At 48.1% G+C, this 13,159-nt stretch overlaps 4 protein-coding genes across 4 annotated transcripts; 3 read left to right on the top strand and 1 right to left on the bottom strand.

Annotated features, from left to right (window-relative positions):
• Positions 1–750: 750 nt before the first annotated feature.
• Positions 751–3,630, top strand: AO090026000039 (uncharacterized protein; the record flags this gene model as incomplete). The annotated part of the gene is made up of 3 exons (XM_023236256.1): positions 751–949; positions 1,833–3,425; positions 3,491–3,630. 3 exons carry the CDS (start codon positions 751–753, stop codon positions 3,628–3,630), a joined length of 1,932 nt encoding a protein of 643 aa, XP_023090865.1.
• A 518-nt stretch (positions 3,631–4,148) lies between these two features.
• Positions 4,149–4,982, top strand: AO090026000040 (uncharacterized protein; the record flags this gene model as incomplete). The annotated part of the gene is made up of 1 exon (XM_001821490.1): positions 4,149–4,982. One exon carries the CDS (start codon positions 4,149–4,151, stop codon positions 4,980–4,982), a length of 834 nt encoding a protein of 277 aa, XP_001821542.1.
• A 505-nt stretch (positions 4,983–5,487) lies between these two features.
• On the bottom strand, positions 5,488–6,297 carry AO090026000041 (sterol desaturase family protein; the record flags this gene model as incomplete). Its single annotated transcript, XM_001821491.3, has 1 exon — positions 5,488–6,297. The coding sequence occupies one exon, from the start codon at positions 6,295–6,297 to the stop codon at positions 5,488–5,490; it is 810 nt and encodes a 269-aa protein (XP_001821543.3).
• Positions 6,298–9,280: 2,983 nt separating this feature from the next.
• Positions 9,281–9,727, top strand: AO090026000043 (RICIN domain-containing protein; the record flags this gene model as incomplete). The annotated part of the gene is made up of 1 exon (XM_001821492.3): positions 9,281–9,727. One exon carries the CDS (start codon positions 9,281–9,283, stop codon positions 9,725–9,727), a length of 447 nt encoding a protein of 148 aa, XP_001821544.3.
• Between the last annotated feature and the right edge of the window lie 3,432 nt (positions 9,728–13,159).

Here is a 13,159-nt window from a genome sequence, read left to right as displayed (position 1 = left end):
TATGGGGGAGTAGTTCCGTGATGGGGAATGTGGCGGTCAAGGAGTTGGTCGTCTCGGTGTCGGATGGTCTGTTTGCATATGTTGATACTCGGCTTTTACTGGCCTGCGCCCAGCTTGCTAGATGCATGCTCGAATACAACTACAGACTACAATAGCTTTATGGTGAATGTTGCTATGTTTCGCGGCTTAAGCCAACAAGGAACACCCAGTAACATAGAATGACGGTAATTTGGACAAAACTGTATATCCCTATTGTTGCCAGTGCAGCCTGTTGGCGTTTCACTATTTGAACGTTCAACTTATATCTAAGACATTGTTGATAATTGGCAGCGTTTCAATGTCCAATTACTTTTCCGTTTGGTCTCCAGCTAACCTCTGTTCGAGTTTTTCTTTCTTTCTTTCTTTCTTTTTTTTTCTTTTTTTTTCTTTTTTTTTTTCTTTTTTTGGGAAGATCTACCTGTCTCGATTGACGTCCAGAGATATCCCATCAAGACTTCCATCTAGACATGTCCGTTCGCCGAGTTCCGAATCGGGAAGTTTATGCCTGAGGCGCATATCATTACTGGATGTAGTATAGCGTGATTAACGGCCCTGAGTGCAAGTGGGGTTGACGTTCACTCTCATCAAAACACATTCAAGCTCCTGTTCCCCAATACATCTCCTCTTATTGAAAAATCACTCTCCGGCACTTCGTGTACAGCTGACAGGAAAGCTAATGGCTCAAATTCTGGGACACAGCAAGAGGCCACAATGAAAATCACTGCGCAATCTGCTGATGGTCTAGCTGACCAGGAATACCAAGTTCTCGAGGCAGGGTTTGCCGAAGGGCCTGATGGTTCAGGCTTGGCCGTTATCTTTCAGCGTGATCTCCTCGCAGAAGGTCCATGGAACGGGGATCGCGAAACCGATGATTACTTCAACAACAGCTACTGCGTAACCCTTGGATCGGGTGAGACAGTATACGGAGGGCTGGAGCAGGTCGCCTTCTCGGGGAAGCGGGCAACTTTCGACTTCGCCGAATCCATGGCCGGCATTCTCGGCATAGAACCACAGTTCATTGTTGATTTCGAGGTGTCCGATCAGGAACTGCAGCTCTTCCAAGAAACACTTAAGAAGATAGTAACATGGGGGGTTCCTAGTCAAGTCCCTCAACTGAATGGATTCAGTTAACCCGCCTGTCCAGATGACACACTATATCCCTAACCTCATGACCGCCGGCTTATCGGACTAGCGCCATCCCTAAGCAACTCTTTCGTGTGCTGTGGGTCGGTTCCCGGCGTAGCCCTGGTTTATCGATACGTAACATTGCTGGGATGTAGGGCGGGGGAATATCGAGATGGTGTAATAGTATAACCAGTCCAATTACTAATGGATTAGTGGGTTATTATTCTTTCCCGCGCAAACAACCGCGAATACCCTCATGGAGGCTAAAGGAAGGTTGAATTCTTGGTATTGGATTGGCCATCTGCCAGGGCATCAAGGGCCCACCGTAGAGTAGCTCTGTTTTCCGGACCCTCCAGCTACCAAGGTACACACACATAACAAGATTTGCCTAGCTTACTGTCAACGGCCGAGTTGCAACGTCGGCACAGACGGCAAAGGCTGAGTATTTTTCCATCGGTACCGACCTCTAATAACTCGGTCGTAGCTTTCTACCTGTCCTACCGTTCCCAGGATCATATTTATAAACAAGAAGCCTCGAATCTGATCGTCCTGCCAAAAAATGCCATCGGAGACGGATACAGTCGAAACCTCTCCCACCTACGTTCACCAGGGGAAAGAATTCGGCCTAAAGACGCGTGATGACCAGTCACCAGAACGCGGGAATGCAGGTTTCGGCAGCGTGGAGGGCTTTAACAAGGTTCTCTACCACACTGGTCTAACCGGTCGCCTACTCCTCGTTACTATTATAATCTCTCTCGGGCTCACTATGTTTGTCTACGCCATGGATGAGGGGGTGACCCAACAGTTCACCATGATTGCGGCCTCCTCTTTTCATATGCACGCCCAGCTAGGCGCCGTGAACACCGCCAGCACTGTCATTAACGGTATCTCCAAGCCAGTGATTGGCAAGCTGGCAGACGTCTTGTCCCGTCCGACAAGCTATATCATCTCTCTACTATTCTACGTTGTAGGATATGCTGTCGCGGCCAGTTGCACGAACTTCGTGGCCTACACCGTTGGCGTTGCCCTGACTGCAGTTGGAAAGGCTGGCCTAAACATCCTCTGCCAAATCATTGTTGGTGACTTGACGACCCTGCAATGGCGTGGTTTCTGGACCAGCATGATCATCGCTCCCTACCTCGTGACCACTTTCACCAATGGCTTCGTTGTTGATGCCTTTGTCCCAGATGAGTGGAGATGGGGTCTGGGCATGTTTGCTATTATGGTCCCGGTTCTGCTAACCCCAGCGATCATAGCATTATACGGAACGCAACAGAGAGCTCGCAGGATGGGAATCATGGGGAGCAGTTCGGCAGAGAAAGGAGAACAAACCACACTATATACTGCCTGGCAATGCCTAGTTGCGATTGATATTCCGGGCCTCGTGTTACTCGGGTTTTCCTTCTCGTTGATCCTTCTCCCTCTATCACTCGCCGAGTCTGCCGAGAACGGCTGGAACAACCGCAGCATGATAGCCATGGAAGCGACTGGCTTTGCCATTCTCGTGCTGTTTGTTGTGTTTGAGATCTACTTAGCACCCAAACCTATGATGACGAAGCGAATCATCGCAAATAAGGTGTTCCTAGCTGCATTGGGTGCCAACCTTTTCGACCAGATGACAACTACTCTCGGCAGCAACTATTTCTCGTCGTATATCTATATCATCAAGGGCTGGAATAACTACACCTGGACGGTCTTCACTGGGGCCAGGAATCTTGCGATCACTATCTTTAGCCTAGTTGGTGGTTTCCTCCAGGTCCGATACCACCGCTATAAAACGCAGATGATTATTGGGGCCGTGCTCAAGGTCGTTGGCTACGCTACCTGTTTCACAAGCAACCAGCGAAGCACCCAAAGCACGGCGGCCCTCGCCATCTCACAGGTACTCCTGGGAACAAGCGCTCTGACTGCCCTGGGGTCTCGCATCGGAGCGATGGCCTCCGTTCCTCATGAGGACATGGCATCGATCATCGCGGCCTATTTTCTCTGGACGTACCTGGGTAGTGCTGCCGGGTATGCCATTGCCTCCGCAATCTGGACGGATAAGATGCTCGGATTTATGCGCGATGAGCTTCCAGATACGCCAGACAGTACACTCAAGAAGATCTATGGCTCGGTGGACATTCTTCGCACCCAGTATGACCTTGACGATCCAATTCGTGAGGGGGCCATTCGAGCTTATACGCGCACCAACGGCATCATTTTCATTGTCGCTGCTGCGATCTCCACGCTGTCTATTCTCTGTTCCTTCCTAATGCCCGGTAATTCCCTCTTTCTGTTTCCACTATTCACAACAGGGTTTATGCTTACATTTTTATCATCGTAGACTATTACCTTGGTAAGCAGCAGAATGCAGTCACCAATTTAGGGCTGGATGGCAAACCGGTGGATATTCCCACATGTGGCAAGAACGAACGAAGCTTTTGGACTCGTATTAAGTATATTATCTCAAGGAGACGTAGTTAAGGTCTCCTTCAATAATGCCTTTCTCTGGTGGACTACAAGAAGAGTATAACTCATAAAAGTTGATATTTCCATTTCAATGCAAAATATATATATCTTCAAAGAGCCATGACTGTCAATATGCTACTAGTAGTAACACTCAAGGTCGTATTTCGAATTAGCAACTAATTATAATAACAAGATATACTATTGTGCCAAGCGACAGAGAATTGCAAACACCATACATGAAAAAGCCATTAACAATCAGAATAACAGGGTGGAATGCAGATAAGTCACGTTCCCCGCCAAATGTCGGAGAAATCCCGCTCTCTGTGATCCACATTCACGGCTGCGACCGTCGGCCTGACCCGAGATCGGTCAACGCCGGACAGGGAGTGTATTTAACATGCAAGGGACCTGCATTCCTTTACTTCTCTTTACTTTGAAGTCTGACATTTACCTAAAGTTAAAAGGTCCACCAACATTGCAGTAGCTGCCTGTCATACCTACACTTACATATTGACAGCCAAAGACCATCCACCATGGGCAACGACAAGATCAGTGCCTATTATGCACCAACCGGCGGGTTACCACCACAGACGCAGCTTCTGACCGACCGTGCCATGTTCACCGAAGCCTACGCAGTCATCCCGAAAGGCACATTCAGCGACATCGTGACGAGTTTCCTCCCCTTCTGGGAGCAGACACGGTTGTGGGTGATTGCGCGTCCATTGTCGGGCTTTGCCGAGACCTTCTCACAATACATCATGGAAGTGCAACCAGGGGGTGGTAGCGACCGTGCCGAACTGGACGAGGGCGCCGAAGGGGTGATATTTGTGGTGGAAGGCGAAGTGAGCATCACGTTGGGCGGCGAGACGCACCGACTGACGGAGGGGGGATACGCATATCTGCCGCCGAAAAGCGGATGGACGCTGCGCAACACCGGTGTGGCGACCGCTCGTTTCCATTGGATCCGGAAAGCCTATGAAGCCGTGGCTGGACTGGATGCTCCCGACCCACTCTTCCTCAATGAACGGGATATCGTGCCTACGGCCATGCCAAACACCAACAATGCTTGGGCCACCACTCGTTTTGTGGACCCGACTGATCTGCGTCATGACATGCATGTCACTATTGTCACCTTTGAACCGGGTGGTGTTATCCCCTTCGCCGAAACTCATGTCATGGAACACGGACTGTATGTCCTCGAAGGAAAAGCCGTCTACCGCCTCAATCAGGACTGGGTCGAGGTGGAAGCCGGTGATTTCATGTGGTTGCGTGCCTTTTGCCCTCAGGCCTGTTATGCCGGTGGCCCTGGCAAGTTCCGTTACCTGCTCTACAAGGACGTCAACCGCCACATGAAGCTCTCGCGATAAGCAGATAAGGGTGTGCACGAACGGGAGCGGAGCCTGAATAACAATAGTCCGATCCGGAAAAGGAAAATGCGGGGAGCCGAGGTCGGCCGTGACCGCTAAGAACCAATCAGCCAGTCGGAAGCCCAATAACGAACCGTGAAGACCAGACACGATACACTATTTCCACCACACATTGTTATGTCCGATGGGGATGCATGAGCCGTTATGATTTATGGTCTAGACCGTGTAAATAATGAGATACAATAAAAATGGAAAAGATACAAACATTACCTCCTTCTCTGGTCAGAGTAGTGATTTAGTCAAAGTATTGTGAGCCCGGAACTAATAGTATGGCATAGTAGATGTCATTCTGATCATTTTTTGTTTTATGTTTTTAACACCAAAGAATTGATCATAAAATTCATATTGAAATAGATGATATATACAGAACGGTCTAGTTTACCTCTCAGCTTCCCACGGCGACAATAACATCCACCACCATTCCCCGCCGTCTCAAATATAAAGGTCAAAACAGTGGAAACGTAACACGATTCACATAGTCAATGTTATCTTTATGACCTTCAATTCGCTCACGACAAGTGCCAAAAACACGGTCCCAGACACGAGTCTGCTTGCCATAGTTATGGCTCTTTCGCCATCCATACCGGTGATGCAGGTCATGGTCTTCGATCACCAACTCTGCATCAAACATTTGCAGTAACCAATTGATAGTAGAAGGCGTGCCGCCATGCATCCGGAGGCCACTATGTCCGATGATCTCGGAGAAGACCACATATTGGTAGCAGATATACCATTCGTAAAACGACATGGGAAATCCCATCAGCTTCATAGTGCCGTACGCAAGGAGCGGGATGCCTAGTATATCCATAAACTCCTGCTCGTGGTCGGCGTAAGCGCCGAGCAGCGGGTGAGGGTGTTTCGTTAGGTGGTGGGTGCGGTGGAACTTCCACAACCAAGGCACCGAGTGCATTAAGCGGTGGTACCAATAGAACCAAAAGTCCACAGTGATGCTGTAGAGCCCAATTTTCAATGCGAGCCATCCCCAGCTGAGCGAGAGCGGGAGCTCCTGCGGTCGATAGGATAGGTAGACTGACATGGCAAGGCGAAGAGTCGGGACAGAAAGCAGTTCCGCTGCAACTCTTCTCACTCCAACATCAGGTATGTCATCTCGCTGATGCTTGTCTCCATTCAAGAAGCCGTATGTCCAACCCAGGCGGCGAATTGTTTGCATCAGATGGATGCCTGTCCCATAGAATGTCGTTGTATACAACCAAAAGACGGCGATCGGGTGGAGGGTCCGGCCAGTATAGGCCATGTATGCTTGATGAAGAAGGTGAGGAATTAGGGCGTGCGACAGAATCCACAGATGGACACTCCATTCACGCACGAATGGGATCTTTTCCTCCTTGGAATAGACGGGCACGTTTCTGTCGTTCGAGGTGAGGCGTGTGCTCAGTAGGTCAAGCAGCCAGTGGGAGGGTGTCCATTTCGATCGGTCTCCATCGCGCCAGGTCGACAACATAGAATCCCGGGGATTGCCTTTTGTGTTCGTTTGGATCGCCATATCCTACGGCCGTGTTGCTTTCTGATGGAAGAGACAAGTTCAGAGACCCAGAACTCCACAGCCTTTATCTTATATCCTAGGTCAGGCCAAGGTCGCTCGGTACCATGTGTGATGGCTACACCATGTGAGATCGACAATAACGAGCCCCTCCACACCACCTTTTACTCACTCCAGAATTTCCGCCCCACCGATCTGCCCCAAAGATGTCATATAGGAACCTGTTGGGGAGGCTACACCGTTCTCGTGTGGGGAAAACATGCGTCCGTAATTGACTCTGCGTAGTGAGCATCTGCCTCGGTCCCCGGCTCTCCTGGGGGATCTTCAGAGCGGGGAAACACTATTCCACTCGTCAGCCCGTAATATTGAAAGGACTGTTCGGACTGTGAATGCTGAAGCATGGATTCAAATACATCTGGGTGGACCCTGCTTTTGTCAGGCTCACTGCTGCATGTGCATGTGTTGTATTGGCCTCCTTTAGGGCGGAACTAGCACTTAGTCTGGCCTATCACCAAGGGTTTATTGGTCTCGCATCTTATTCCTAAAATGAAACGAAACTTTGTTCAAAAGGTCTATCGGCATGCAATTCAACTATTCTTCTCTTCACACATGGAGGCAAGGCTATTCCTTGGCAAACGAGCGTTTGTTTCTTCTATGACAATATCATGTCACCTTTTTTAAAGATAGGGCTCTTGCGTTCCTCAGCCGCCGGATGATATGTCTTTCTGCCATGCTCGCAATTGTTCACTATATTCCTAGACACTTACTTGTTTATCGTACCGTAACACCTGTGCTAGCTAGAGAAGAGTTAGAGAATTTGATATATGGCAGGGTTGTTCGAGCACCCGCCGTAGCACCTCGCGAGAGATTTCCACCCGTGCTCCGTAAAACCCCATATCATAGATGACCTCGGCTGGTAGAAGGACCATCACCGTCATTGCTGCCAGATGGGCAGAAACATAGGACCCCTGCAGTACGGGAAGTGACATTGTGCGAGAACTCCGCCAATTGGTAATATCTTCCCAACCTGAAGCTCCCACACCGCATCATCCCATCTGGACCCTCTCCAAAATGGAGAAAATAGAATGTCACCCGAGCCGCCGGTGACGAACGTGAACCTGGATGCGCGTGACTTCGATACGAGTGGTGATACGGTCCTTATTAAGGGCATCATTGAGGGAAGTTGGAGCCACCGCAGGAACCAACCGCTTCGGTGACAGTTGTTCACATGCGCATATCTTGGACTATGAATCAGGGGTCTTTGATGGAAGTTAGTAACCTCCCAGACAAAAATACCTGATATATTGACTGGGTCCTTAGTATACACTGATGTCGGCATTTCGGCTGATTTACAACTTACCGCTGCAACGTACACCCGTCCCAGTAGAGATAGCTGATTTCGTGGTGGACGCTATTCCCAAAGACAACCGAGCCAGCGTTTTTGCGAAATGAGAGACCAAATGTCGCCAGCATATATTAAAGTCAAGTTAGGCATAAGGGGTTTCAGATACCGCGATGGCGAAGTAATTCTGAAATACTGTGGTGTGTTTCAGAAGATCGCGTCGTCTGAACCCTAGTTCCAAGGCGAGGATAGCCCAGGACTGTAGCCATTCGATATGAGTATAACTATTAGCTTATCGCCTTGATTACAACCAATCTAGTATAGGGATTTGGTCGCCCGCAAGAGATGAGACGATCTACGAGGCTGGGTCCATTAAACATCCCCAGGGACCTCGGTCGCCCACTATCATTGACCGACATTCCCTCGTTGAAGTCTCACATGTAGGCTTAGACTCCGTCTCCATGGACTAAGTGGCGTTATGCGGCGGTTACCTGAGCATCTCCGCGAGATTTACCCACGTATTCTAAATTCCTATGCAAGATGGCATCCTGTTGATCGGCTTCCTGTCAGTGATGTGATCATGCCTCCGCTACTGGCAGACATTCTTACGCGGTGCACAAGAATGCCAACATTGGGATTTTGACCGTGGTTTCAGCCGCAACCAACCTGATGCGAGTTCAAATAAATTGACCTTTGAGAAACCCGAATGGAGCTGTGGAGGTGTGCTTTTAACAACAAATAAAATCACGTCGATCGTATTGGCCTGAACCAAAATCAGTAGCCTTCTGTTCAGCCACTTATGCGGCTTTTACGAGATCCTTCTGTATTTATAGTGACTATAATTGGACTAGGCAAGTTCGACTGCTCTTGGGACACCGAGAACATCTATATATGTGTCGCAGCTTAATGCATTATTGGAGTTCTTGCAGCGATCGCCCTTGATCAAGCCCAGCCTTGCATTCCTTCTCTGCTGTACAACCAGTACACCTAGCACATACCACATCACTTTGCATGACGGAAAATGTTTGGTTATGGTAAATCCTTTCATAATTACTTTTTCTTCCTTCAGCTGCGCCATACATTGCTTTTCCCATGCTCTGGTCAGCAAGGGGCGTCATTCTTATTCCCATTTTGGCCCAACCTATGGCAGATCATTCAATAGTCTCGGTATTGAATGCAATAATTTGCCAACAATGTGCCAAGACCTGCACGGCTTGCAGGACACATTATACTCACGGCAGCCCTTTATTTTGGAGTCCTGCCTGTCTGTCACGATGTATTTAACGTGACCCTCCCGCAGGGTTGCCCAAACCAGATCTCTAAACTCTTCGTTCTAATCTCCATTTCCACTTCCTCTCTCTACCTTCAATTTCCACACTCCCAACACAAGTCACAATGAAGACCTCTACCGTCATCGGTTTCTTGGCAATGCTCTCCAGCCAAGCACTTGCCCTGGAGCTTGAGGGAACGTACACAGTCGCGTCAGCGGGAACCGAGCTTTATCTGGAAGACGCATCTGGGCAAATTATCTTCGAGGAGGGAGATCCTCAGGCATGGTTCTTCATTGAAGCAGAGACGGACCGATATGCGATCGTGAACGGCGTAACGAACCAGTACATCCATTGCGGGTCAACTGAGGGTGCCATTTGCGAGGCCTCCGATGTCGCGCAGCTTTTCCAGATAGACAACATTTCCGACAATGTCTACACTTTCCTGGAACCCGAGAGCCAGTTGCTTTTGCATCGTACTACGGATAACCAGCTGGATCTTTCGCTTCCTACCCCCACCAACGATGAGAGCTTTGAGTTGACTCAGGCTTCATGTAAGTCACTTGCTGATTGATGTATTGAGTTGCATGTGGATATCGTTTTCTGATGAATTCAATTCTAGCTTAAAATATTGAACATACCCTAGCCAAGGGCCGAGAATGAAGGAGCGTTGATACCCGAACGTGAGCTTGGTGGCTGTGCTGCGACTAGAATTACTCTGCAAGAACTTCAACTTGTTCAGAGTAATCTAACTAGGTTAATCAAGCCGTTACACTTTATAGATAGTGCACGTATTCGGAATTTCGGTATACATTAATTGACTATTGCAGTATTGACAGGGTCCGAGCTGTCGAATAAATCCTCTACATTTTCATCCCAAGATATTGCTCTATATCCTTCTAGACTCTGCCGGCTCTAAAGCGTAGGTAAGAAATTTTGTATGATAGTTCAAGTCCACGCGAGAACTTCTGCAGTAGCATAATTGTACCTCGTGTATTGTACTTCTAATTTCATTCTGTGCATTGGCACATCACTAAACCACATATGTAGAAGCCAGTAGTAGAGAGGATCTCATTAAGAAAAAGCAAATCTGGGCATGCGCTATATTTTCATATATACACTTTATTGAAGCTGGAGTATCGTTTCAAGTGTATAGCCTGTGAACGGCACAGGTCGGCATAGGAGGTTGTACAGAAATACGCCAAAGACTATCACTGCATCTCCCCGTATCAGACCAATACATTGCATTCCAGAAAGGAGGGCGGTATGATATCATAGAAGAAACAGTACAATAAGCTACGCCCTATGGTTAGTAATCCATCAGGTGAATGGCTGATTCCTATCCTTCTTTTAGATTTGTAACCTTCTCAAATTGTCTGAATATTTCAGAGAGAAAAATTGCTATCATCTACTAACCATGCAGTCGTGGGCTGGAAGCAGTGCGGGTGACCAGTTCATTCATCTACTGCATGAAATAAATGACAGTGACTCAAACCCACGTAAATGAAAGGCACTTCAGAACATATGTACAAACATAATCGGAGAACGATCGTTGATATGCTTATCTCCTGTACACTGTTCCACACGCAGCAACAGACAACAAGTGAATCGACTGGAAGAACGAGGCTGATTGACCAAGTGGAATAGCTTGAGCTATGCCATATGGGGGTGTACGGTAGCGTTGCCATTATCCGCAGCCCGCTCCGCAGCAAACCCCAACACAGAGCGCATAAGCAGCTGGGCCATTAAGCCAAGCAACCGCGCACTTAGCAGCACACTCACTGCAGCAGCTACTGGCCTGCACCGGAGGCTCTGTTCCCGGCTGCTGAGTCCCCGCCTGCTGCGCTAGGGCAGTCACTACGGTCATAGCCAAAGCAACAAGTGAAAGTTTCATGGTTGTAATATCTAACCTGTCAGCTGAAGGCCTTGCTATTGGGCTTATATAAGACGTACTATTTTCGGATTATTCTCCGGGAACAGAAATTGTGAAGCTGTATGTGGATGTTGGTATTTCCCTATCGAGGATATATTCGCAAGGTTCTCCCTCAGGTGGTAGGATTCGTACAATTTAGAAATAATCCAAAGAATTAGATGCACAGGATGGGAGATGAGTAGAATCGTAGTGAAATTGAGTGCAAATGTGGTTGTTGAGGAAGGACTCTTGTCCAGGATCGGGACCTGTCTTTATACCTGGCATGCTCCTGCGGAGAAGCACTGACTATGGAGATAATCCGGATTTCGTTCCCTCATGTGCCAGACAAAGTCTTCAGCTGAAGTACACTTTCCCGATCGTCAGATACTACTGCAGATCTTTGGGTTCACTGTTGGCCATCCAGCTATCGCACAGTCCGGTCAAAGCAAGTCTTGATTTCGTTGGGAACCCTGCAATCGGCCTCTGTTGGGGGGACAGGTGGACCGATGGACGATCAGAGCATTCAGTATGACGTATAGTCAGGTATACGCAGTTTGCCCAATTGAAAAGTCCCCGTGTGAACTTGCGAGGATCGACAGATACAAATGCTGTAGGACATTAGGTACTGGTTAGGTTAAGACGTTGCACGTACAGCTTACTGGAGTAGATCTAAACCTCTGACGCGAGTGGCAGTGGCACCGACACCAAGTACTACTGTCTGCGAAATTCACGTCCAAGCGCTAGTCTACTCAGTGAGGGCCCAAGCTCTATCCCGATGATCGCTTCACAGAAAGAAGTAATTTTGTCTCCAATCAAAGCTGCTTATTCTCTACGTTTCTTTACGTCTCTCCTACATGTAGAGCAGAAGCCCGAAAAACAGGTATATACAGCATTAGCAAACATTACCTTGGCTGATCTACCCGGATAATTGTCCTTAGGAAAGGAGTTGGCAAGGCCAATTCGATACAGTTCCGATGGGTTGGGTGGAGATATCTCGTGAAACAAAATTATACGGTAGGAATGCAGCGGGAAGTTCGTCGAACGAACTACATTCTGGTCGAATAGGCTTCGGGGCTGACCCAACAGAGCCTGGCGTAACGCAATTGGAGAAGAAGCATGCCCAGCGTTATTTGTAATTTTTCACTACTATTCAATTTGTGACGGTGTTTGGCTGGCTTGCCTGAAAGCAGGTATATCGTAGAGGTTGTCATAGATTTCGCACCAGCGATCTAGATATCTGCAACCGCGATAGATTCATACCAAACACATCATATGAGAAGAATATTTATCAACATGTTCTATTACTCCGCAGTAATATGTGTGTCTTCTCTCTTTTCACCCAGGGCTTACAGATCTGCAAATATAGACGTAACCCTACAATGACGACTGTTTATGCCGTGTAAGCCAGTTACGCGGACCGTATATCTTGACCCAGCATATACCTTTACAATGGAGACGATACATGGTTCGTACTCATTGTATCTAGACCTGCATCGTGCCTAGTATTCCTATTGGGGGCTTCAATCCTACGTGGCGAAGTGCCACTTGCGGATTCGTGAGCTGGTCAGCGGCAGAAGCCCGCGCGATTTCCTACCGCTAGATGTGGCATTACAGATGCACACGTAACCGGGGAAAATCACCGCTCAGCTTAGTTGTATTTTACCTGCCATTACAGACATCCTTAGATACAATCCTGCAGCTACATGGCTGGTCACAACCAGGGAGTCAACCAATACCCATTATTGACTAGATGATAGGATGCGCATCTTCATAGCGACAACTTATGAATTCGTCGTCAATTGGAGGAAACAAATCGAACTTCTTCCGAGGCATATATAGAATATTCGTCTAGACTGTTTGGCTACGCTGCCTCCATAAGCCATGAAGTTCAGATACCACGTAATAATCAATATACTTTAGTGGTACTGGAACTATATCGCTACCAATTAGACGAAAGTACTGAGTAAAGCGACACAAGCCGTCAAACAGGATTTCGTAGAAGAGAAACTCATACTAGACCTATCTAGACTCGAAGCACGGGACTGTGGCTCATGGTTTGCTAGGTTTAGTGTATATACGTAAGGTGTTCAAGCA

This window comes from Aspergillus oryzae, chromosome 3 (genome assembly GCF_000184455.2).
Source record: "Aspergillus oryzae RIB40 DNA, chromosome 3".
NCBI lineage: Eukaryota > Fungi > Ascomycota > Eurotiomycetes > Eurotiales > Aspergillaceae > Aspergillus > Aspergillus oryzae.
The sequence above is the reverse complement of the archived record's forward strand: the minus strand, read 5'-3'. Positions and strand labels throughout refer to the sequence as shown.